The sequence below is a fragment of the Vanacampus margaritifer genome, chromosome 2 (genome assembly GCF_051991255.1).
Source record: "Vanacampus margaritifer isolate UIUO_Vmar chromosome 2, RoL_Vmar_1.0, whole genome shotgun sequence".
Taxonomy (NCBI): Eukaryota; Metazoa; Chordata; class Actinopteri; order Syngnathiformes; family Syngnathidae; genus Vanacampus; species Vanacampus margaritifer.
Genome location: NC_135433.1, coordinates 53,737,093 through 53,760,993, shown reverse-complemented (window position 1 = coordinate 53,760,993; position 23,901 = coordinate 53,737,093). Strand labels below are relative to the sequence as shown.

The window sequence follows — 23,901 nt, the reverse complement described above, 5'->3', positions numbered from 1 at the left end:
CGATAACTCTTACTCTATTTCTCTTCCTATCTACACCATGACTTCAACTATCAACTTGAACCCTGCTCCTAAACTTCTAGCTTATCTCCCTTTCCACCTGGTCTCCTGAACACACAGTATGTCCATCTTGCTCCTCTGCATCATGTCAACCAGCTCTCTACCTTTTCCTGTCATCGTTCCAGTTTTATATTGTGCATTAGAATGAAAAGATGCTAATAGCAGTGTTGTAAAATCGAGACACATCATCCTCCTCACATATTCTCTCAATCGTAACACACCCATAAACAGAGAGGTATTGGCTACATACAGTATTATTTCATTCATCTTTATTCCGATTGACACTTACATTCTGATTCAGTCTCGCAGTCTACAGACTAAGACACCACAGCGAGTTGTCAATGACGTTTAATGACAATTTAATACATCCAATCAAGTGGCTATTTTAAAATTCCAAGTGGTCAAAATCACGGCTGCCGAATGTGTTGCAGCATTGCAAACCGTGACAGCAACTGCACGGTGAGAGGTCAGAAGTCTTGTTTTTCAGAAACATACAAAATGAAATGTACAAACATTCATGTTCACAAAACTCACAAAACTTTAAAGCAAGGAACTAAAACAAGTTGTGCCTGTGACCCTGCACAGGCAAAACGCCATCGAGAAGAAATGCGTGAATCTCTTAAAGACGATTTTCAATACTCACTTGATGGCTACTTGTGCTAAAATTTCGTCAAATATGTGTTCTTTGGCCTTGGAGGTGGGCCAAATGCTCGGCTACAACCACTAAGGAACATGAGTGAAAGGGGTATGTTGGCTATATTTCCATGGCGATAGCAGTTGCTGAACTGAAACTAACATATATTTTACTTTTGGAATAACCATACTATAGTGACTGATCCTGAAATACCAATTTTATTCTCTCAATTGTACTTTTATTTTTTGGTCTTTTCGATGTGGTCCTAATATATGCATAACAATTGACATCCATGTGGTGTGAAATTTTGCAAATAAACTTAAATGAAGTAGTTTTAGAAGAGACACTTTTTTTTGTTGCAGGATGGTCAATGCAGACAAAATTATATACATCTTCTTTTTAAGACTTCTTTTCTTTCTTAAAACAAGGACAAAAAATGTACACATTCCAAGACAAACAACTTAAAAAAGAAGAAGATAAATACCATTGTCATGTGACGACAGCGTAGTCTCTCAAATTGTGGTTTGGGACTGGCTCACTCTGACCGGCATCAATCATCAAGGCGCGCTAGCACACAAAACAGTTTGGGCAATTGCTAGGCATTATACTAGTGCGCTCAATTGTCATACTAGTACATGGACAATTCAGCGCACTAATAAACAATAAATTCTGGAGAGTAAATTTGACACTATTTGGAGTGGCACCAAATAGACTCAGTTTTAGAGTAATATTTACACTTGGGAGAGAGTATAATAAAAAAATTGAAAAAATAAAATAAAAGTCACTTAAGGGTTGAGGAACGAACTTACAACCTTCAGCTTGGGAGAGAGTCAATCTACTCCGAGCCACGCTGTTCTTGCTGTGTATTCGTACAGTATATCGCTCGTGTCAGCTAACTCAAGAGACCAAAAACTATTTTTTTACTATCTCCTCTTGGAGATAAGCAAACAGTAGGAGGGACATAGGTCAGATGGTAGTGTGGTAGTCTCCCAAGCTGAAGGTCGTTGTTTGTTCCTCAACCCTTGAGTGACTTTTATTCCCCCCATTCTTTATTTTACTCTCTTCCAAGTATAAATATTAGCCTACTTTAAAACTGAGTCTATTTGGTCCAACTCTAAATATAGACAAATTTACTCTACAGAATTTACTGTGTAAGGATATCAAAAGATGCTGGAGCGGCTTTCCATACAACCATGTAGTGGTTTTTCATCATATTTCTATGGGGGAGCGGGTTAAGTGCTTGTGCAGCTCTTCGGTGAAGGTGTCAAGTTGCTACTAAGTCTGGAGGAAGTCACGGAGGACATAAATCCACCTTAGACGTTCCTGCTCCTCTTTTGTGCTTGGACGACATCCCACTATCTCACCAATGAGGTACAATTCTGATCTTGCAATGTGCACTTCTTAACTACATCAACGATGAAGCACCCTGGATACCATTCAACGGTTAGCAATTATCGTCTTACCCTTTTCTTATATTGGCATACAAATAAGGTCAACTGTTCCTCTTCTTTGTCTTCTCTATACATTAGACTCCACAAAGGGTCTTTTGGCTTTGACAGGAGAGGTGGGACACATCTTTCTATTGACCGGCAACGTCCGCGTGAGCTTCACGTCAATGTAACCGGCAACTTGAGGATTGTTGCCCGGCAACACATCGTAGTAAGGTAGCTGCTTGTCATAGTGGCCGTTGTTGTTGCTGCGGTTGTGATATGCGATGGAGAAGGCCTGCTGCGATTGGCTCAGCTCGTTGGCTGGTTTCCCGGGCGACGTGACGATGGTGTCCACCGAAGACACGGCCCACGATCGAGAGGGGCTGAGGCTAGATGAGGATGAGGGCGGGGCTTGCTGCTGATATTGTTGGTGGACCCTTGCAGACTTGTCATTAAGACCCATGTACGGCGTGTTCCTTGACGAACGAACGGCCTCTCCGGGATAAGCCCCGCCTCCAACCACGCACTCCGACTGGGGCGAGGAGTTGAGCAGCAGATCATCGAGGTGACCAATGGCCTCTCCTTTAAAAGGTAAGTCCACGAGCTGCGTGGAGGCCGACGTCCTGAAACTGGGTCCCCGGTTGGCCTGCTGCCCGCTGGCCAGGCTGCCACTGCTCGTGGAGAAGCAGACGTTGGTGCTCTGGGAGTGGATGACAGGTCTGTGGGGGAGGGCGGGGGAGGTCGAGTGGTGTCGCAGGGCCGCCTGGTGATGGTACTGATGATCATCCGCTGGAGCTTTTGCTATTTCAGTCACCTCCATGGGATAATAGGCAGCTTTGGATTGGTTGCGGCTGTACTGACGGGGCTGGCCAAAGCGACTCATCCCCGCCGCGTAGGCGGGTGTGGGTTTCGACTGGTAAAGCGGGTCAACATCTGGGCTCTCTTGAAGATACAAAGCACCGCAACTCAGACCTGCATGTGCCTGCTGGCTGGGATTCATATCAAAGGGGTTTGGGCAAATCCCCTCCCCAAGTTCTGCAAGTTCTTGTGGCAGCTGTGCAAACTGGGAGTAGCCGGAACTACCCAAAACCACGCTCGAGTGAACTGCTGAACTGGGTTGACCCATTCGGACAAGCTGGACGTTGGCTGGCTGCAGCCACTGGTTTTGGTTCTGAAAAGACCTCGACTGATGGTGGTGCTGGTTCTGGTCTGCATGGTGAGCGGGTAACAACTTGCGCTCCGAGATCGGGCTGGTGGGCTGCAGATTCTGCCGTGGGGAGGTCGGAGGGCTGAAACAGTGATAGGAGGAGGAAGAGGGTGCCGCATGAGAGGGGGAGGAAGAGGGTGAATGGGTGGGACTCGATTGGGGGCGACGCACATGATGAGTTGGGGAGAGGGAAGAAGGCAACTGCACGCCTGGACGGCCATAGATATTATGAGCGGTAGAATCTCCTTTCCACTGATTTCTATCTTCTTCATTCTCGTCATCAAACGCCTCATTGGCGTGAACCTGCAAGTACTCTGAATCCCTTGCATCATTGTTTGAGAAGTTTCCTTGACAAACGTGGAACGTTGAGGGAGCGCAAGAGTCTTGTTGCTGCGCATGCTGTCGACACTCCTCCTTGACCCGAGATATCAGCCGTTGAATCTCCCGGTTGGAAGGACACAGGCGGCTGGCTTCCAGAAGATCTTCTAGGGCTGCATGAAACTGCCTACATTTGGAGAAATGGTCAAGAAATGATGACAAAAAAAATGAATCACTCATATTAGACCGATTTTTTTGTTTGTTACCTCAACAGTGGAGCTTTCATGCCAATAATTTGGGAACATTGCTCATTCACTTCCAAATCAAATCTAATCAAGTTGTTCATTAACAGAAAATGACTTCAAAGGAATATGAGGCTGGAAACAAATACCTATTTCCTCTTTTTCTTTAACATACGTGCCAAACAAAGAGTTGATATAACCACTGTTTCTGAAAAATGGCTTCACATCCATGTTGAATGAATTTGACCAGCTTAACTACGGTCAAATGTTTCTTCCCATTTCTTAGTGTGGCCTCTGTGTAGCCAGCCAGCCAGAATAGCAAACTGTAGCTCACTAGTCGGTAGCTAGCTAGCTACAGAGACATATTTAGAGAGAGTTTGGCCAACTCGGCTTCAGCAGGGTAACAAGATGGCGTCCATATCTCATGTGACATTTCTCATGTGACGCTCTGATTGATCAACTGCTGGCCAAACTCTCTCTATATACCGCTCTGGCTAGCTAGTGACAGACAGACAGACAAGACACACACACACACACACACACACACGCACACACACGCGCGCACACACACACACACACACACACACACACACACACACACACACACACACACACACACACACGCACACACACACACACACACACACACACACACACACACACACACACATTATTTTTTCCACTTGCTGTCTGCTGACTGAAGATGGCATCACCTGTGCTGAGGAAGTAGGTAGGTAACGACCAATCAAGGCTCAGTTTGCTGACCAAACCCAGAAAACAGATGAGCCATGATTGGTCCTTAACTTACTTCCTCAGCACAGGTGAGGTAATTCAATTGACAGCAAGTGGAAAAAAGCTATTAAATTTATTGTGGACAAATTATCAACTTTTTTAAATTAGCTTTTTACTGCTGAAATGGCTCAATGAGTCAAGAATCCCTTTAATTTACAAACATGTTTTTCCTCTTAGTTTTAGTTATTTAGTTTATTTTGGTTAGGCATGACGTTGATCGGCATAAGAAAACATAACGTCGTAAAGTATTCTGACGAATTCTTACTGATCCCTGGTATGCGATAAACAGGCCCAGCACCTTGCAGTAAACAATCAAATGAAAAACGCTGCATACAATGGTATCTGAGCATGTCACTGCGCGCTATTCCTAGCCTTGAAACGTCGGCAACAGCCCACAACAAGATGCCTATTGTAACGCGCGCGGGACAAACAGCCATGGATGGCGCAGTGGGTCAGCAAAAAAAACGGGAGAGTAACAAAAGGATTGGCAGTCCACTGATTCACTTTAAGACCAAAGAATACAAATGGGCTCGGCATCACCACGAGTTACAATAATTGTAGGACTCCACAGCATCAAAAAAACATTCGCCGCCGAAAACGAAGAAGTGCTACACATGCACACAAAAACAAGGAAGCGCCACCCCTTGGCGTGGTGCCACACTGCCGATTGTTACACTATTCCAAAATGCAGCTGTGGCTTGGTTGCAGTGTTTCGTCTGACATCTGACAATTGTCGGCAGTGGCTAGCCGTAAAAAGAACAATTTTGGTTCATCAGTCCACAAAATGTTGCCCTATTTCTCTTTAGGCCAGTTGGTAAATGTGGGCTATGGCAAATAGATTTTTAAGCAATGGGACTACTTTCAAATAGGCATCTCCAAGTTCAACAAGTCCAGATTTTTTGTGAAATGGCCTGTTAAACTAATTGGCAGGTTCCACAAGTTGACTTAATGCAACACATATGTGAAAGCAGCTCTCAATGTTATACAATTATTATTATTTTTTTGTTAACTAACCTTTATTTTATTTTACTTTCTGTAAACGAATAATAATATTTTAGGTTTGTTTTTAAAGCCGTGATTTGGAATGTGTGAGATTCTCAATGCTTGTGCATATAAATAAAAGCTATTTTTAACTTTACTTCCTTTTAAATCAGTTTGTATGAAGCTGAATCCATTTTAAAACACTTGTGTGGGATTCTTACATAAATGAAACAGGAACAGGCTCTAAAGAACTTATGTCCTACGGGGTTGTGTTTACCTGCGACTGCGTTTGGCACGCGCTCTGGCGTAGAAGGCCTCATAAGATTTGGCTTTTAGCTCCAAAGCCCTGCTAGCAAATTCTTCAGCAAGGCCAAAATCCTGCAGGCAAAAATATACCTTGGAGATCAAACGACGAGGGCAAAGCATTGTGAAAGTGTGCGCGTGTGTTCAGCAAGTGTTTACGCAAAGAAGGAGAGAACGAGCGACTCACATTCATCTTGCGGCGACAACGTGACAGGTTGAGGAGCACACACACTCTCAACTGTCTGAACGTCTTGAGCTCGTCCACTGGAAACTTCTGGAGTGCAGACTGATAGGAATGAGCAGCTTCTCTCACTTTACCTTGCTACACACACATGAACACGCATACAATTCTTTATATTTACAAAAGACAACTCATGTATATTCTCGTGTTGAATCAAGCTGGTTTCTTACCTTGTACAGTTTGTCGCCGTCTTGGACTAATTTACTGATAAGAACCATTAAAATGTCTGGTTTGGATGTAGCCATGGCCCAGGTTGCTGGTCCTGCACAAATGGATGGAGAGGGGCACGTTTGTCTATACACTAATCTGCTAAATGGGCTTTTTTGTGTTGTCAACATTGTCACTAGGGGTGTCAAAATGAGTGTGTTCATTTTGAGTTAATTTAAAGTTCCTTTAATGCCCCTAATTGTTTTTAAATTACCGCCCCTTACTTGGAAAGCCTGTACTGGAGGAATTCCAGTCGCAACGCAGCAGACACACATCCAGTCAAAATTTTGTAGTAATAAATGTAATAATAATGCATATATTTGTAGACTGGGGTCAAGTTGTATTTTACAATTTTAAAGTTACTTCATGTTAAAGATTAGATATCTCTTAATATGAAAAGAAAAATGCACTGAGCTGTCACAAATGTCTTACAAATACTATTATGCTATCTACTGGCAGAAAAATTACCTCAACACAAATCAATATCACACTCGTTTTTTTACAGTTACAGTACATCTTTTTAATTTTAACTCAATTTTATGAATTATTATGAAATTACTGTATCAATGACTAAAAGATGCCCCCTTATTTCTATTAGTTAATTTTTTCCCCCCATTTTTATGTTAACAAGAGTAAGAAAACTCATTATTATTATATTGTACATTTTATTGTAAATTTAGAACAGATATAAAATTTGCGGTTAATCATTAGTTAACTGTTAAAGCCATGCGATTAATTACGATTAAAAATGTTATCGCCTGACACCCCTAATTGTGTCTATAATAAATTCATGGAAAAAACGCACAAATATGACGTACCTATTTTGGCTCCCTTTTTGAGTAGAGCAATAACAGCCGAAGTGTTTCTGCATCCGACCGCTCGATCCAGCGGTCGCATCCCGCTGGAGTCAACATGTTCCACAGATGCACCGTGATCAACCAGATGCTTCACCTGACGACCGCCACGAAGCACAGGCAAACTTGAGTATGCGTGTTTTTTCAAATATGAGCAATTAATGATCTATTTGACTGACCACTTCAGGATCACCGCGGAATGCAGCCAGATCCAAGGGCGTGCGGCCACTGCGGTCACTATGTGTTGTGGCTGCACCTCTGGCCACCAGCTCTCTAACCAATGGGAGTTGACCTTTCAAGCATGCCCAGCTCAGCGCTGTTAGGCCTTCCTTGTCAGCCTGATCCAGGGACGCACCTGAAAGCATCACACCATATGTATCCAAATGAAGAGCAGTATTTAGGACGTATAGTGTTAAAATGGAAGTTTTGACCAGTGTGACGGTTTGGTGTGTTCTTTTATTCCCCACTACAGTAAGGTGAGTTTTCCTTTACCGTGATCCAACAGCAATTTGGCGGTGGTCATGTGACCTTCTGAGGCTGCTGTCATCAAGGCAGTACGGCCCTGCTGGTCCACCATGTTCACCTGCGCCCCATGATTCAATAACAACTCCACAACCTGACACAGAGAGGAGACAGATTAAGAGGAAGAAGACATTAAAAAAAAACACAAAAAAAACATCCACACTCCTTTGTTTGAGTGTGTGTGTTGTGCTGCTTCTACCTCCCAGTGGCCCCGCCTGACCGCACAGAACAGCGGTAAGACACTTCGTCTGCTGCCTTGCTCCAGAGCAGCACCTTGATCCAACAACAGCTTGCAGACTGACAACCTGCCACCTCCTGCTGCTGCTGTCAGAGCTACAGAGACAAGATGTGAGAATCAATTTGCAAATAGATCCTGTAGATGCAATTAGGGTTTATCTAAGTTGGAAACTCACCAGGAATACAGGAAATTTGATAAATATGTTAATATTTGGCCTTATGAAAGGAAACGTAATCATTTAGCATAATCTCCATTAACCACAAGTTTAACACAAATCACCCAATAGTCACTCATTGTGTATTGGTACACATGACATATTGCCAGTTTCTTCTCATTGATCTCCTTTCAAACCTACATTTATATAATGACAATGTACAATCACTTTTGAACTATTTATTTAGTTATTGATAAGCATAATCTTAAATGGAACAAATGATTTCAAATGTATCTGATTTAATACTTGGGTGAATGAAAGTTAGTAAACCGACACTGTATTACAAAATCTAAAATGTTGGCGGATATTCCCTTTCCCTAAATGAGTGTATTAATATGTACCTGTGCTGTAATATGTTTCGGTAGATCTATTATAAAATTGGAATTCAGAGCAATAATTATAAAATAAAATAAAAGTATTATTTTCTTTTTTTAATTATTTATGGCCACACTTCACAAACTGGGGTCCCCAGACCGCCCAGGTCCACAAGCATGTCCGCAAATTAATTTGCAATTATTCGTTGTTTTTTTTTAGACTCAAATTTAAAGTTAATCAGTGTGAAATCGATCGAAAAAAATATGGATTTTTTTTTTTTAAAGATATGCAATTCCTGTTGCATCAAAGCAATAAAATAACAACATAGTAAACTGTATGAGTATTATAAAGCCCCGAGCACCAAAAAGTGTGATAAGAACTGTTTTAATGGAATTATCTGTCAATTTACAAAATATTCATATTATGTCATATCTAATTAGTTCAGTTAATTACTTGACTGATAGCTGTGGAAAAATATTAATGGTTTTTCAAAAACAAACATACATTTGTGCTTTGGGCCAGTTTTTAATCCATTTCTAGGTATGATTTTCAACAAATCCATAATATGCAGATATTTCAGAAATTAATATGCAGATACACCAGAAATTAATGCTAATTATTTGTAATGGCTTGAGTGGCCTCACATGCAGACTATGCTTAAAGTAACATGCTTAAAGTGCTATGACATAGACCATATAACAAATGATGCATAACAAATAATGGTCAGAATGAATGGTAGTTGATGCAAACATACAAAATAATTTGCATGAATTATCTAACATACACTGTATTCAACAATGTACTCAGTGATGTCTTCACCTTTTATTTTCCAGCATTTCCTTTCTATGATTCAGAATAATATTAAATCTGTTACTCATCAATGGTATCATAAACCATGCTATTAATAAAATTATAAAAATGTAATGCTATGTCTTCAGGTTATAAATTAGCAGAAATTTGCTGATATAAACTACAGTATCTATTGTACACACATTGTAGTGGGCACTTTTCATTTTGTAGAAACACATCTCCACAACAGTGTATACATCCAATAAAAGAGTAGTAAAATGAAAACAAAAGGATTGTGTGCAAAGGATTAAGCAATAAAGTCCCTCTAAACTGGCAAGGATTAAACTAAACCAACTTCATTTGCATAATTAGACTAGAATAGAATCTTGGCTGTGAGTGTTCTCATCAGAGATGGCGCTTTTAATAATGGAGTTGGAGCATACTAACATAAACAAGAAACAAAACAGTTTGTAGTACGTGTGCCAAAACTGCGGCTATTATTTTGTTACACTTTACAACTTGATAACAGAATGATTCCAAATTCAGATGGTGGAAGCGGGGCTGATAACTACCATGTCACTTGTATTAGCAATATTAAAACAGCCAAGCTGCAGTATGATATGGTTGATAATCCTGTGAGCTTTGTCACATTTTATTTTTGTAACATTATGGTACACAACATTATATTTAATGTTTAACAGAGTATCATTTTACACAACATAATTGCTGTACCTGTCTCTCCCCACAGACTGTCAGGTGTGTTGATGCCAGGTCTCTCCTCTTCTTTATCATCGTCCTCTGGAGGATCCAGGAGATAAGACACAATCTACACACAAAATACACAAAAGATGTAAATTCTACTGAAAATATTATTCACAATACGTCTTAAATCTCACTTTTCTTTAGTAGGATCCACATCCTTAGGAATGTACACATGGATTGACATAGTGACAGCACCCTTGTCAATATTAACATAATAGTATGATTATAATATTTGCCCTGTGATTGGCTGGCAGGCCGAAGTGTACCACACCTCTTGTCCATGGTCATGAGAGCTAAATATATTTTTCCAGGCGGTACTTTGTGTAAAAAGCTTGACAAGCCTGTCCTAGCTCATCCACTACCCTATTGAGGAGCAACGTCTCAACACGTGTATATGACTATATGTATGTATGTGCACCTCTGTGTGGCCCATGCTGGCTGCTGCCGTCAGCGCTTGCTGCAGCGCCTGCCTCCTGCTCACCGCCCTCTGGCCGCAGCAGGCGGTGCAGCTCCAGTCAGTATGCTTGAGAAGGGAACGAAGCACGTGAAGGTGGCCTCGCTGAGCTGCATGCACACCAACACACCGACCTGAGCTGTCAACGTGACCAACCTGAGCATACACAGACACACATTTTGACAGGAACATTCTTGACCAACAATCCAGTTTAGCATTAGGCTACAGTGATTTGTGCCTGTCACTACTTTACAGATTTTAAAGTTTTAATGTTTCACATTAAATGTGTAATAGTTCCACCTTTTGCAATGGATGTTAGCATTAAACTAAGCAAATTTTGTTGGACGAAATTACATGATATGGTTGAATATTTGGTGTTTATTAAATATTCAGTGCTAACTTATTTTGTTTTATGTGTGAGTTTTATAGTAAACTTCAACTGGGAGTGACAAATAACAACTGGTTGAGATGTTGATCAACTGTTAGGCAAATATTACCTTGGCTTTATAATGACAAAGCAGGGTGATAACTTCCAGATGTCCAGCAGAAGCAGCAAATCCGAGTGCAGTCAATCCATCTTGTGACTGAATATCCACCTAGACAAATTGTTTACAAGATTTTAAGCTTTAACCCAGGTTAAATTCTATGTCTAATCAGTATTTGCAATTTTAGTTGTATTGTTTGTTTTTATACCTGAGCTCCATGGTCAAGTAAAAGGGCTACGGCATCACTATGGCCCAAATGAGCGTGGACACATAGCAGGGGGGCGTTATTGAGGACACCGCTCCGATAATCCACATCAGCCCCGCTCATAATCAGCAATCTGCTCACCTGCATAGGAAAAGAGGTAATTACATTCTGCCTCTTTGAGATGAATGCACAACAGGTGGATTAGTTAGGTATCACATTTTAATCAAATACAAATTAGAGAATAATATCTGTTTTTCAATTGAGATAGATTGTGTTTGATTATCAATAATGTTAACTCTATGATGGTTGTGGAAGTGGTTTCTGTCACAGGCCACATCATAGTTACAGCTTCCCTCAGAGGGCTGGTATGACTGTGAAAACCATAAACTGTATTGTAAACTTTTATTACATATAAGCAATGACCCCAGCCTGATTCTTGACCTAAACTCAAAACAAAAGTTGTTGCTGTTCCAGTCAAGTCCTGTGGGTGTCGATAGCGCACTTTCAAACTGTTGCATCTGTTAAAACAGACCAATAAATTTCTCTTGTCTGTGGACTGCAACTGCTCGTGCTAAAACCAATGCTAACAAAGGGAAAAATCTGTTTGGACTTTTGATCATTGAAATGTCGTTTGACTACAGTAACAATATGCCTGGTTTGTATGTTAGTCACAGGCAAAGGCAATACAATATGGCGGTTGTTGTTACCGTGTAAAGGAAGCGTTCGCATTGCGTAAATATCACAATTGCTGATTGATGTTTGGAATTGTCAATAGGGAGGCGGGTGGCTTTGTCTGCCATGACGATCTTTTCTCCGTGAACCAATCGCTGCTGCTTCCACTGACCAAGTTTACACCAGCTTCCAGTAAACGTTATGTGTGTCGCTCAAACGGCATGTGGCAATTAGCGCTGTAGTGAATTAGACGCTGTTTATCAATGAGCCTCATTTGCATAGAGGTGGGCAATTTCTGCACCATATATATGCATATTTCCTCATTTAAATAGGCGCAAATCCCACCCTCACAACAATATGCATTTTGATTGGCTACACAGTTAGTGATGCATATGACCATCTGCGTCTTATTGTGCTTTGTGGATTAGATGCTCCCGAATTGCTCCATTTATACCAGCAAGCACCGCGCAAACCTTTAATGGGTTCAGCCCACAGTATTCTAATCTTCAACACTTTCAGCCAGTAGCCGAGGCAAACCACTTTCACGATCCTAGTATAAATAACTGACTGACTTGCTCAGTGACCTGACCAAAATCCCATCAAGAACATTTGGAATAAATTTAAAGCCAAAATTACAAGACTGCTTCTTGTACATTAGTTATGAAAATCCCCAAACTTTAGAGTTTCTTAAGTGGCTATATAGAGCATCTGTTCATCTATCTATGTCAGTGACTAATAGTGACAGGCAGAACAAATGCTCTTCCACAGGATGACAGAAGGTCCAATTAACCTGTGTATCCATCTGTTGCCATTCATACAAAAGAACAATAGCTTAGTGTTCAACTGAACAAGGCCAGATTTTACACTGCACGCGTACTTTAGAGTAAATTGAGAGAAGATCATATTTTTTGTGACATTCTTGGTGGTGTGCTTGGAGATTTGTATAAGTCTTGATTCAAGATTTTTTATTTTTTAGAAAACACCGATATACAGTGAAGTATGCACAATATTTACCTTGATGTTGGGGGTGTAAAGGTTTCGCAATGATGAGAGAGCATGGTTCAAGCTCTCTGTACTGTAAGACATCCACAGGCCCTGCAGAATTGAGGAGGAAATCCCAAGCTTCTTGCTTAAGCCCTATAAGTGACAAAGAAATCCGCAAAAACACGCAACTATGGATCACAGCAGGATGGCGACAATTATTATGCAGGGTCAATTTTAACTCATTCAGGGCCATTGACGGCTATAGATGTCAAAAATACATTTTAACTGGGCTGGCAGTGAATAAGTCAATATTAAGCGTGAAGAACTGTAATGATGGAGTTAATTATTTTGTTAGTCTTCCACTTTCACTATTATGGAGTAATACCAGAATGTCACCATCAGTTTCCAAAATATGTAAACTAGTTCAGTGGTTTTCCCCGCCAGGAGCCTGGTCCATGGAAGTGCAGATTTTGCGTGGACCGGCAAACTTTTCACACTGCGTGAAATAGGAGCCGGCACCAAATGGACACTGGTACCAGTATACTATTTCTAACCATATCATTTGAAAAGATTTCCTTCATGAATCATCAATCACAGCAAGCAACTTCAGGACTATGGTAGCTTACCTTGTAGATGTGAGCTTTTAAGATGTGATGACCCAGCTCAAGGGTCTGCTGTCGGTTCAACTTCCCTCCCTGTCTGCTGAGCCAGAAAGCCAGCAGTGTGTGACCACTCCTGAAGCAAAACAATCCACACTGTCGTGAGCATTCTGCATTATTTTGGGTGATCCAGTTCCGCATGAACAGTTTCAAGTAAAGGATAAACGCACTCAGAAATCCAATTCATTATTATCCTGCTTTCCTTGTCAATGCTTATCAAAGTACCTGGGGTCACAGAGGAACCTGTCGTCCTGCCCTTCCTCCCTCCACACAAGCCATTCCCTGAATGAGGTGTGGTTTAGCATCCTCGTCCCATCAGCCCGCTGCAGGAGGAAAGGCAACAGCTGCTCCAGACGCTGCATGAACTCGGACCACTGCATCGCCCCACCAGTCAGCGTGCCGGCATTAATCACCTCAAAAAGCTGACAATGAAGGGGAAGATCAAGTTATTTTACATGTGTACTACTATTCAGGGTTAAAACAGTTAGTCAAACCCTATTTCTAATGAAGGTAGGACGATGTCTAAAATGTAAATAAAAACAGAATACAATAATTTGCAAATATTTTGTTTTGATGTTTAAATATTTAATCAAATTCAAAATAAGCGAATATCTGAAACCCCCACCACAGCTTGTCAGTTTGAACATTAAAGATCTTGTCTTTGTAGTGAATTTAATTGAATATGCATTTTTGCTTTTATTTACATATTACACAACGTCCCAGCTTCATTGGAATTGAGGTTGGTAGAAGTCATAGCCTTAATGTGATGCAAACACATATAATCACAACTAAGAAAGGCTTGCATTTCATACGTGGTTGCTTTATGAATAAAAATGTATCACAGTGGCAGGATGGATTAGCCTGGTCAACCGCCCTATCAGTCGCATTTCTGAGGCAGGGCAAACCTGAGCTAACTAACAGACAGTGGACTGAACCAATGAGCAAAGAGCAGACGTGACATCAGAAAAGAAACTCGTTGAAGTCTTTTATTTATTTTGCGGAGACGGAGTAAAAATCCAACATGGTTACTAGCCGAAGAGAGACAGTAGTAAATTATGTCGTTGTTGCGGGGGAAAACTTGATGATTAAAAGTGTGTGTGGCTTGACAGGCTAAGGAAGGATTGCCACAAAGCCCCAGTAAGACTTAAAAATACATTTTTAGTGAGTATTAGAGCTGTTACTGTTTGCATAACTGTAGAATATTGAATGAAATGAGATTCCAGTTATTGATTGTGTGTACCTGTTGGTCGGTCAACGGGTGCAGTGTTGCCACAGCTACATTTAGCAGTGGTATAACTCTCAAAAAAGACGACTGTGTGGGAAACCGCATGTTTAGTTGCAGCAGGTAGACCTCCGCGAGGCTTACTGGAACCACCTGAACAACAAGACAAACACGAGCTGCTTTATAAAACAGTATGCAAAATGTTGAATAATTCAAATATAGACTTGTCTTCTTTTCCCCTCCCCCTTGCACACCTTGAAGCTGGAACTCTTGAGGACCAGGGATCCTCCCTCTATCAAGTCCAGGGTCAGTTTCAGGTAGAGGTATGAGCCTTTGCTTAGAGTCTTCAGATGGCTTATTAGCTTGGTCAGTGCCATGTTGTCGAGGCGACCATTGCTTAGCGACACATTGCTCTGAATCTCAGGGCTGCTGTGGATTCGTTGCATCAGGTAACCCTAAAAAAAGACCGTTGGTTAAACAGCATATGAGGATAACAGATATACAGACCACAAATGCAGTCAATTAATCTGTGTTACCTGCAAGTCTTGATCTATGGAACTGTTTTCCTCCATCCTGTCTAAACAGATGCGGTGAAAAGGTAAAGAGCGAGTGATATCCTGATTGGGGATAAGAGAAAGAGTTAATAAGTTCCATTTCGTGAATTGGAAAAGCATCCATGTGGCTCGATGAACTGAACTACCTACCTGTTGATTGGTCCTGACAGTGGCAATGATCTTTAACCATGAAGGGAATTTGTGAATGTTGCGGGACAAAAACGAGGTCAGTGTGTCGCCGTAGTCTGGCCGATGGAACTCTGCCTCATTTAGCCCATCAATTAGTAAAATGATCCCCACCCCCTCCACATGCAACTTCCTCTCTGGAGAAGAACAAAGTAGAATCACAACATTTATTTGCTTGTATTTGTCATAGAGAAAAAAAATGCAGCAGAGTCACATTTTACCCCTGTACAGAGCATCCAGTGGTTCTAGAATTCCTTTGTGGAGGGCTGAGCTGGGGTCTTGGATGCAGGATCGCAGACTGAGTGAGCTCTGAAGTTGCGGTGATCGATGCAGCAGTTCTCGATACGCTGACAGCTGAGGCGCTTCGGTTAACATCGCCGCCATGTTGTGGACGAACTCCGGCACCAGACACGTGTGACAGTTATCAGCCTGACAGAAATGATAGGAAACCACCTGCAAAGACAGACAGGGATAACATTTGCACTGAAATGATTCTGATTATATATTTTTTGTAGCGTGTATGGAAAATATGCACACTACTCTGAAAGTAGGCCTGCAATAGAGAAGGAAATCGTAGTGTATGGACAGTTGTTATTTTGTCCACGTAAAGGTGTGTTAATTGTCTTTATGTGTGTGTTTTTTTGTGGAAGTATCAATGACTGTAGACCTTCTTCAACTGACTGCAGATGCTGTTATTGCTTGCTCAAAGCTTGCCAAAAGATATGTATCATACTGTCAGCAGTAGGCCGACAGCTCATAAATCGCAGCCCTCAATGTTATTGAACAGGTCTCGGGCCACATGTCAAATAAAGGTTTCCGGGGTGTGATGCTATAAAAAGGGAGTCTTGACTTGAACGTCATGGTTGACAGCTGCTCGGATATGAAAGCGTCTGTGGTCTCACAGGCAGTTAGGAAATGATGGCTGGAAAATGTCCATAACTGAGCAGGGAGGTTTGTTTCAAAACTGCTTGCTCAGCAATCTAGTTTTAAAACATACATCTTAAAATGCGCAGATTCGATGTCGATTCTATAAAGTAGTGTCGCTACCTGTCCCGCAAGCCGCAGCATCGCCTCCTGCTGTCTCCTCTTGATCTCTGGAGTGCCTGGGCAGCTACCCCCTCCTCCTTCATTTGCTCCTCCTCGTCCCAGTGAACCATGGGAGAAAGATTCCGCGTCTGAAATAGAAGTAGACTTCATGTTAAGTACACATATAAAAACATCCCCGCAACCATAGCTGCTACTTAACAATAACTCTATCTCATTGCGTTGCTGTTTGATTTTCCACTATATCATGGGCCTTTCTGGCGACTGGTTTGGCAGTGCGTCTAGTTGTTGGTTACAAAGCTGGCTGATTCAGTTCGTTTTGCATGATGACTCAGCTGTTTGGAATATGAGGTTGTTTTTGCGGGTGGAATAACGCATTGGGGGTCTTTAGTCGAAAATCCACGCCAAGCTGCTTCTGGTCTACGATGTCTACAGCAGATTCTCTATTTTATACTTCCCCTCACAACCTAACATCAACCCCAAATGTTTCATGCACACCAGCACATACTTTTACCTATTAGGATGACTATGAATCCCTAAAAGAGGTGAAGAAAAAATGATGTATAATAATGTGTGTTGTCTATGCCAGGTGACTTGCACCTCACTTAAAGTATCAAATATGTGGTAGGTGATAAATAATGTTTCAATGACTAATTACCAACAGTGATCGAACTATATTTACACGTAATAGACAACTTTTTTTTTTCAAAGATTAGCCAGCTAACGAGGTTTTTGTGATTTAACTTGTAATTATTCTCAATAGGAAGTCTCCACTGTATTTAGATTCAATGACATACCAAAGTTATTTTAAATGGTCTGCTTCTGCTTACATTTGGGCAGCGTCTGGATGCCAGCGGATGTCGGCCACATCCGGTTCCCATGGCAACTTAGTGCCACCAGCCGGGCAATGACGGCCGTCTTGCCAAAGCCCATGTTTCCGACAATCACCACCCCTCGATTGATTAAGGGGTCATCACTGGAGAGACAGATGTCGACTTCCTGGAAGAGCCACTCCCTTCCAGTAAACCTCCAATCGGACAAAAGACCGGTAATTTCAAAATGTAGGGGCTTCAGGCTGAGATATGGAGTCAACTGAACTGCAGAGAGGGAAAGAAAGTTTTGTGTACATGTATCACGCTACATGTAAAATTGTCCAAATGTGCTTCATGTCTTTACCTCGCTTTTCCTGTTGACTTCGACTCCCAGAATTTTGTCTGGGCATTCTGAGAGATGCCCTGGAAAGAGTCGGCCTTTGCTGTTCGTCAAGGTAGGCCAGATCTTCAAGTTGAGCAGAACTAGTGGCTGAACAAAGACAAACTTGGTTTGACAGAGCAAAAGTAAAATATTTAAATGAAGTAGTAAGTAAGTAAAATATTTTTAAGCAGTGCTAACATTAACAGTATCCAAGCAGTATACTTGTTATGCACAGGAGGAGAAAAATGTAATACATGCAGCCTCCACAGGCAAAAAGAATAGCGTTATGTCTTTATCGTACTTGATTTTCCTTTAAAAACTTTCAATATACAGTACATTAGCCCATTTGTTTCAAGAAAAGCATTACACAAAATGCTGAATGTACAGCACCTTTAAACAGTATTGGGTTTGTATTCATTATGGAGCTTCTCTATTTTTTTTATCATCCCATCACAGATGATAGCAAATGACAAAATAATTATGTGACTAAGATACAGGTAAATTGGTTCGGTTCATCACTGCATACACTAACAGGACACGCATAAAAGGCAATGCAACAGCAGATCAACAAACAAGGTTTTCACAATGTGCAAACCTAAGCACAGCGAAGAATCGCTCACACATTAATTGAAAGAAATGTTATTTTCTTTACAAAATGCTGGAAAGACTGAGTTATGCTGTATACAAAAAAAGAAAACTCACCAAATGTGTGAAAATAGTCAATCCAGTCACAACTACAGAGAACGTTAGTGCTAACTTCATATCCTGTGCGTGCATGTGTGTGTGTGTTATGAGACGTCATACATGTTACTTCCTTCCTTTCCCAAGCGCTCTTCTCGAGCGTTCATGAGTCAGTGGCCATGGAGAAAGGGGAAGGGTGGATGAGATAAAACCATGTCGCCCTTTATGCTCTGAAACTGGTCGCTCTGTACTGTGGCAGCTCCGCAGCATGCAGGTGGTCCAAAAGATCATACAGATCAATTTTGAGTTCTGTTAATGACTTTTGTAACTTTGACACTAGCAGACATTCATGTGGTTTTATAATGCCAGAGTACTGTTAAGAAAGCATTGAAAATTGAGGATGGAATTTTTTTTCACCATTAACTCCATGAATCTCTGCAGCATTAGCATTTGGTGGCAAAACGTTTTAACAAAATGGGGGGTGGGGAGGGAATCTGCATCCTCAAATGCAGCTATTCTCTGTGTTAATCACAGTAACCAAGTTAAATTTGCATTCCAATGTGAATTTAGGAAAAAATCTGCTTCATTCATTTTCAGTGGCTGTTTAGGATTTCTGTGATTGGCTGGTGACCAGATCAAGGGTGTACCCTGCCTCTAGCAAAAAAGCAGCTGGGATAGGCTCCAGCACACCCTAGTGAGCATGATAAGCAATACAAAGAATGGATGGATGTTTTTACGACTCTTGAGATGAGCATTGTCTCTTTTCCTAACTAGTAAAAGTCGGCACCATGATTTATATCCTATTTCCTCCAAACCACTTCACTTTATTATTTAGCAGGATTGTTTTTTAGATGGATTTTTATCTTGAATATGCAGATTTATGTATCTGTCTGTGAATAGCAAATTGAGAATATTGTAAAGCTTAACAAAATGAAATCTAAGTGAGCTCTACAACCTTTCTTGTCTCATGAGTTCACAAAATTAGAGAAACGATCGATTTCCTTCCTAACAGGAAGGGCAGTGGGGGACTGATGCACACATGCACTCACACTCACACATTCATCTTACCAGCAACTGAATTGGGGCGAGGCATAAGGTAGAGTGGGATGGAGTGGGTTGATCCAGACAAGTGCTTTGAGTCTTGTCCCCAATCTGGGTGGAGTTTATTAAGGCTGTATGTGGAAGCCATGTTGTCCTCCGCCCTGTAGAGGTAGTCATCGGTCGAGCTTCCTGTAGCTGTCATACAGGAAGAGGAAGTTGAAGCCACCACCGGCCGGCCCCCCTCCCTTCTCATTTTGAGGCTGCTGCCTTGGTAACCGTCGCTGGTGTGCTTGGTGTTGTTGTCATGCTCTACTGCTGATTCGGCCGAATAGCTCGTCAATGTAGCTGAAAAATGAATTAGTATGTAATTAAACATTTTGAGGTTCTCGTTCTAAACTACATCTGGACAACTTCCATTCTTACTAAAGGCAGTTTTAATTGGGCCGGAACGCACCAGTGCAAGTGCTGGGAGCTCCATAGTCCGTACCAGTGAGTTCCAGACCACTTAAAACACAGTATATAGGCCTTTCGTAATGCCCATAATTAGATTTTGGCTTCTCTCAATCATTAAAAACGATTAATGTGCAGAACGCTGCGGAGCATGCACAAGTTCCCTACGTTGTAAGAGGACCCTGAATGCACCATTTAGCTTGTAGCTAGTCCCGAGTTAATAAATGTGATTCTCCGATCCTTCAGCGTCCTTTAAGCTTTTTTTGACACTCTAGTTGGAGTTAACTATGAAACTAAACACACAATAAGGAGAATTACATATAGTGTGTGTTTAAATACCAAACATGCTTCGTTTTTAACACATTGCGCGCTTAGCGTTAATGCTAATGCAAATGAATGGAGGATCCATTCAAATGCTAACAGGAAGTTAGCATCAACTTCGAGAGTAATAGTCCTTCAAATAACGAATATTCACACATAAATGCCGTGGAAACACATACCCACGGGTAAGATAACACTACTCAAACGCACAAATTCTTCCCAATTTGTGAAAACGAGTTATTTTAATAGAATTCAATCGCCACTTTCTTCTGTTCTCATTGTAAGCGTGTACAACCATGGATGCACGCCAAAAATGTGCAGGAACACCCAATACAGTATTTGTTTTGCAATTATTGTTTTAGTACACTGAAAAAATGGGGATTGATATGAACTTGAAAAAATCTAGTAAATTTTGTTCACATCAGAAATTCTAGTTAAAACTCCTTGTAAAATGTACTTAGAATAGGGTTAGGGTTAGGAGTGCATCAATCTTTACTAAGCTTTAGTAAATATCACTCCCCATTTTTTTCAGTGTATACAGTATTTTTATTTTCCTTTTTTTTAGTTTAAAGATTCACGGAATTTTCTTTTCCTCATTCAAGGATAAATATAATATACTACAAATATACCCAATGACTTTTTTTTGGTTCATTCTAATACACATTTACACATGACATAGTACAAAATACAATCCCTGAGGTCCCAGACTTGTGAAAATAACATAAGATAAATTAAATATGACAGTAATGTAATGCTTAAGTTTGAAAATGAAGAATAAAAATGCAAGATGCTTTAATTTCATATATTTATAAGGTTATGATATACTTGACAAAAAGAATAGCGTTCAAGAATAAAGTGTTCAATGTTTTCAAATCAACGAATAATCGTTTTATTAATCATGATTTCAATCTCAATTAAAAATAATCATGATCATTATTTTTCCCATAATCGTCCAGATCTACTTGCATATGGTATGGAAGTCCTGTGCTCATCACATCACCATGCAGACTCTTACTCCAGTACTCATATAAATCTGTGCTTTACGAGAGAAGCGCACATACGTCATTCAAGTCGCCCGCTGTAAACGTGATACTAACCCGATGCTAGCCGACCTGAACGCGTGTGTACAACCATAGCTCTTGAGTTAAGAAAATGAAATGAAAACTCCCATGCTGTCATGGCTCAAAGCTTAAAAAAAGACCACGGTCAGACTCAGAGGTGGATTCGCAGGCTGACACAACATGGACGTAAAAAATAACCTGGACTGCTCATGCCGAAGCGAGAAGGGAAGCCGGTGGCGACCATTGTGCATTGCCACTCGCTTAGAGCGCACCTACAGTAAGTTGAATACATTGATTTTTCCGCTGCATACTTTTTACCGTATTTTCTTCCTTTGCAGCGAAAATGTCACAGTGTGTGGCGTACGGTTGACCAATAAGTGCGGGAAAAGCTCTAAATGCAGATGTTATCAGTAAGAATGTAAATATAAATTTTCTCTCATAAGGTATTTCTTTCGAGTGCTACTCAAAGATTGGTCTGCATCATGTTGTCAGAACCATCAACAATTAAATGTATGACCTGAAGGTCTGCAAGGGTTTAAATATGGTATAAGGAACGATGAGCCGAGAACATAAAGTGTTTTGTGGATAAATAGAAGAGCTTTAAAATGGATCTACAGGCTCATCCATACCTATAATCCCACTATCTCTGCTCTCCAGTGTTGACGTGGGGGAGGTGACAGACGCATGGATGGACGCTTTGTTGTTGTTGTTACCCTCCACTCCAGCAGGGGGCGGTAGTGTAGATGAGGGGGAGGTGTTGCTGCTGTCTAGGCTGGAGGAAGGCGAGATCCTCTGTGGGAGAGAGATTAACAAAAGAACATTAGAGATTTTCTTGGCATCATTTTTGTAGAGAATTTAATGGTGTCATGTAATTGAACATTTTTGACAAACTAATGTGCATTTTCTGATGTGCTTTTTCTTTTTGTATTGTAGCTCAGGGTCAAAACATCATTCTTGTAGCTATTCATTTCTATCCATTCATTCATTTTCTATACTACTTCTTGCTCAGGGTCGTGGGAAAGTGCAAGTCACAGAGCGAGACATCCACACTCACATTTGCACCATCACCAAGTGGGAAATAAAGTCAGTGACTCTGCTCATATCAACTTTGGAAAACATTTTGCTGACATACTGCGAGTGTATGATTACCTGTCCATCGACTTGGGCATGGTGAGGTGACCCAGGTTCTTCATTAATGATCTTTTCTCCCAATAAAAAGCCCAGTCTGGTCATCAACGCATCCGATGCCTCATCTACTGAGGGAGGTGGTCCGAACTCCTCCTCTTCACCTTGCACATCCCGAAAAAGGATGAGAAAATAATTAATTTACAGTAAACAACATTTTTTTAATAAAATTTTGTCTCTTTAGGTAAGTAATATAAATTTCAGCCAGGTTCTTCGCTAATTAGTTTCCCCCACAAGCCATATTAACTCATTCACTGCCATTGACGACTATAGATGTCAAAAATTCATATGAACTATTGCTATTCGTTAAACATTTTTATTTCATTTAATTTCATTTTTTATGAAAACCTAAGAAAAAATGTTTTATTGTAAATTTATAACAGATATAAAATTTGTGATTAATCATAAGTCAACAATTGAAGTCATGTGATTAATTACGATTAAAAATTCTAATCGTCTGACGCCCCTTTTTTTAATTAGGGGCGTCAGGCGATTATTTTTTTTTTTAATTGTAATTAATCACATGACTTCACTAGTTAACTAACGATTAATCACAAATTTTATATCTGTTCTAAAATTACAATAAAAAAGTCTCGGTTTTCATACTCTTGTTATAAAAAGTGGGAAAAAATGTTAAAGTAATAAAAATAGTTCAAATGAATTTTTGACGTCTATAGCCGTCAATGGCAGAGAATGAGTTAAAGGAAAATCACTTAAATAAGTTGTTCCACATGATAAAGCATTATGGGTAAAAAGAAGGATCTTTCTAGTGCTGGAAAGTATGGCATAGTACAAGTCAGTTCTCTGAAAACACTGGACATTTCAAGAAAGTCATTGTACTGTTAAATAATGCGTCTGTGAGAGCATGCAGGACGTATAAAGGAAAGTTTCTATTAGGCAGAAATTGAACCAAAAAATGTACCAGTTCATTTGTTGGCAGTCTTCAGAGTAACGAGTCAAAAACAACAATCCCTTCTTTAGTACAGCCAAGCCTGAAGCCTTGGGCTGTTTTCACTTCAACTTGACTTGGAGAACTCCTCCAGTATACTAGAACTGTTTTTCTCAAGAAGCCATCTTCTACACATTCACATGAACAAGTTTAGCCCAAGATTCGTCTCACTATTTTAGCTGTTCCTAGTCAGGAATCTTTTTGTCCTGTACGCAGAACCATCCATCTGTTTTCACTGCAATATCACCACTTTCCAACCGCATGCTCAGAAAATTAAAGGGACTGTGAACATGACACCAATTAAACTGCGTATAAAATAAATTGGCAATGAGGTCAGGGGAGGCCACGCCCACTTGGAAGAGAACTATTTTGTAGTAAATATATAGTATAGTAGTAGCAGTGCGTACTATAAATACGGTGTTATATATACAGTGCCTTCAAATGTGTC

The 23,901-nt window shown here is 40.7% G+C and overlaps 1 protein-coding gene across 1 annotated transcript in view; it reads right to left on the bottom strand.

Annotated features, from left to right (window-relative positions):
• Window positions 1-304: 304 nt before the first annotated feature.
• Window positions 305-23,901, bottom strand: part of tanc2a (tetratricopeptide repeat, ankyrin repeat and coiled-coil containing 2a) — a 59,788-nt gene continuing 36,191 nt past the window's right edge. Inside the window, exons 4-29 of the mRNA XM_077557590.1 lie at window positions 22,469-22,608; window positions 21,949-22,111; window positions 19,515-19,832; window positions 17,748-17,873; window positions 17,402-17,668; window positions 16,575-16,702; window positions 15,749-15,980; window positions 15,492-15,664; window positions 15,324-15,404; window positions 15,042-15,242; window positions 14,806-14,940; window positions 13,791-13,987; window positions 13,533-13,641; window positions 12,937-13,059; window positions 11,254-11,391; window positions 11,058-11,156; window positions 10,525-10,716; window positions 10,077-10,170; window positions 7,988-8,121; window positions 7,759-7,882; window positions 7,446-7,621; window positions 7,231-7,363; window positions 6,376-6,467; window positions 6,152-6,286; window positions 5,939-6,039; window positions 305-3,833 (exon numbers count right to left, since the gene is read on the bottom strand). Coding sequence (XP_077413716.1) covers window positions 2,210-3,833; window positions 5,939-6,039; window positions 6,152-6,286; window positions 6,376-6,467; window positions 7,231-7,363; window positions 7,446-7,621; window positions 7,759-7,882; window positions 7,988-8,121; window positions 10,077-10,170; window positions 10,525-10,716; window positions 11,058-11,156; window positions 11,254-11,391; window positions 12,937-13,059; window positions 13,533-13,641; window positions 13,791-13,987; window positions 14,806-14,940; window positions 15,042-15,242; window positions 15,324-15,404; window positions 15,492-15,664; window positions 15,749-15,980; window positions 16,575-16,702; window positions 17,402-17,668; window positions 17,748-17,873; window positions 19,515-19,832; window positions 21,949-22,111; window positions 22,469-22,608 — 5,435 coding nt within the window. The 3' untranslated portion in view covers window positions 305-2,209. The remainder of the gene's footprint in view (window positions 3,834-5,938; window positions 6,040-6,151; window positions 6,287-6,375; window positions 6,468-7,230; window positions 7,364-7,445; window positions 7,622-7,758; window positions 7,883-7,987; window positions 8,122-10,076; window positions 10,171-10,524; window positions 10,717-11,057; window positions 11,157-11,253; window positions 11,392-12,936; window positions 13,060-13,532; window positions 13,642-13,790; window positions 13,988-14,805; window positions 14,941-15,041; window positions 15,243-15,323; window positions 15,405-15,491; window positions 15,665-15,748; window positions 15,981-16,574; window positions 16,703-17,401; window positions 17,669-17,747; window positions 17,874-19,514; window positions 19,833-21,948; window positions 22,112-22,468; window positions 22,609-23,901) is intronic.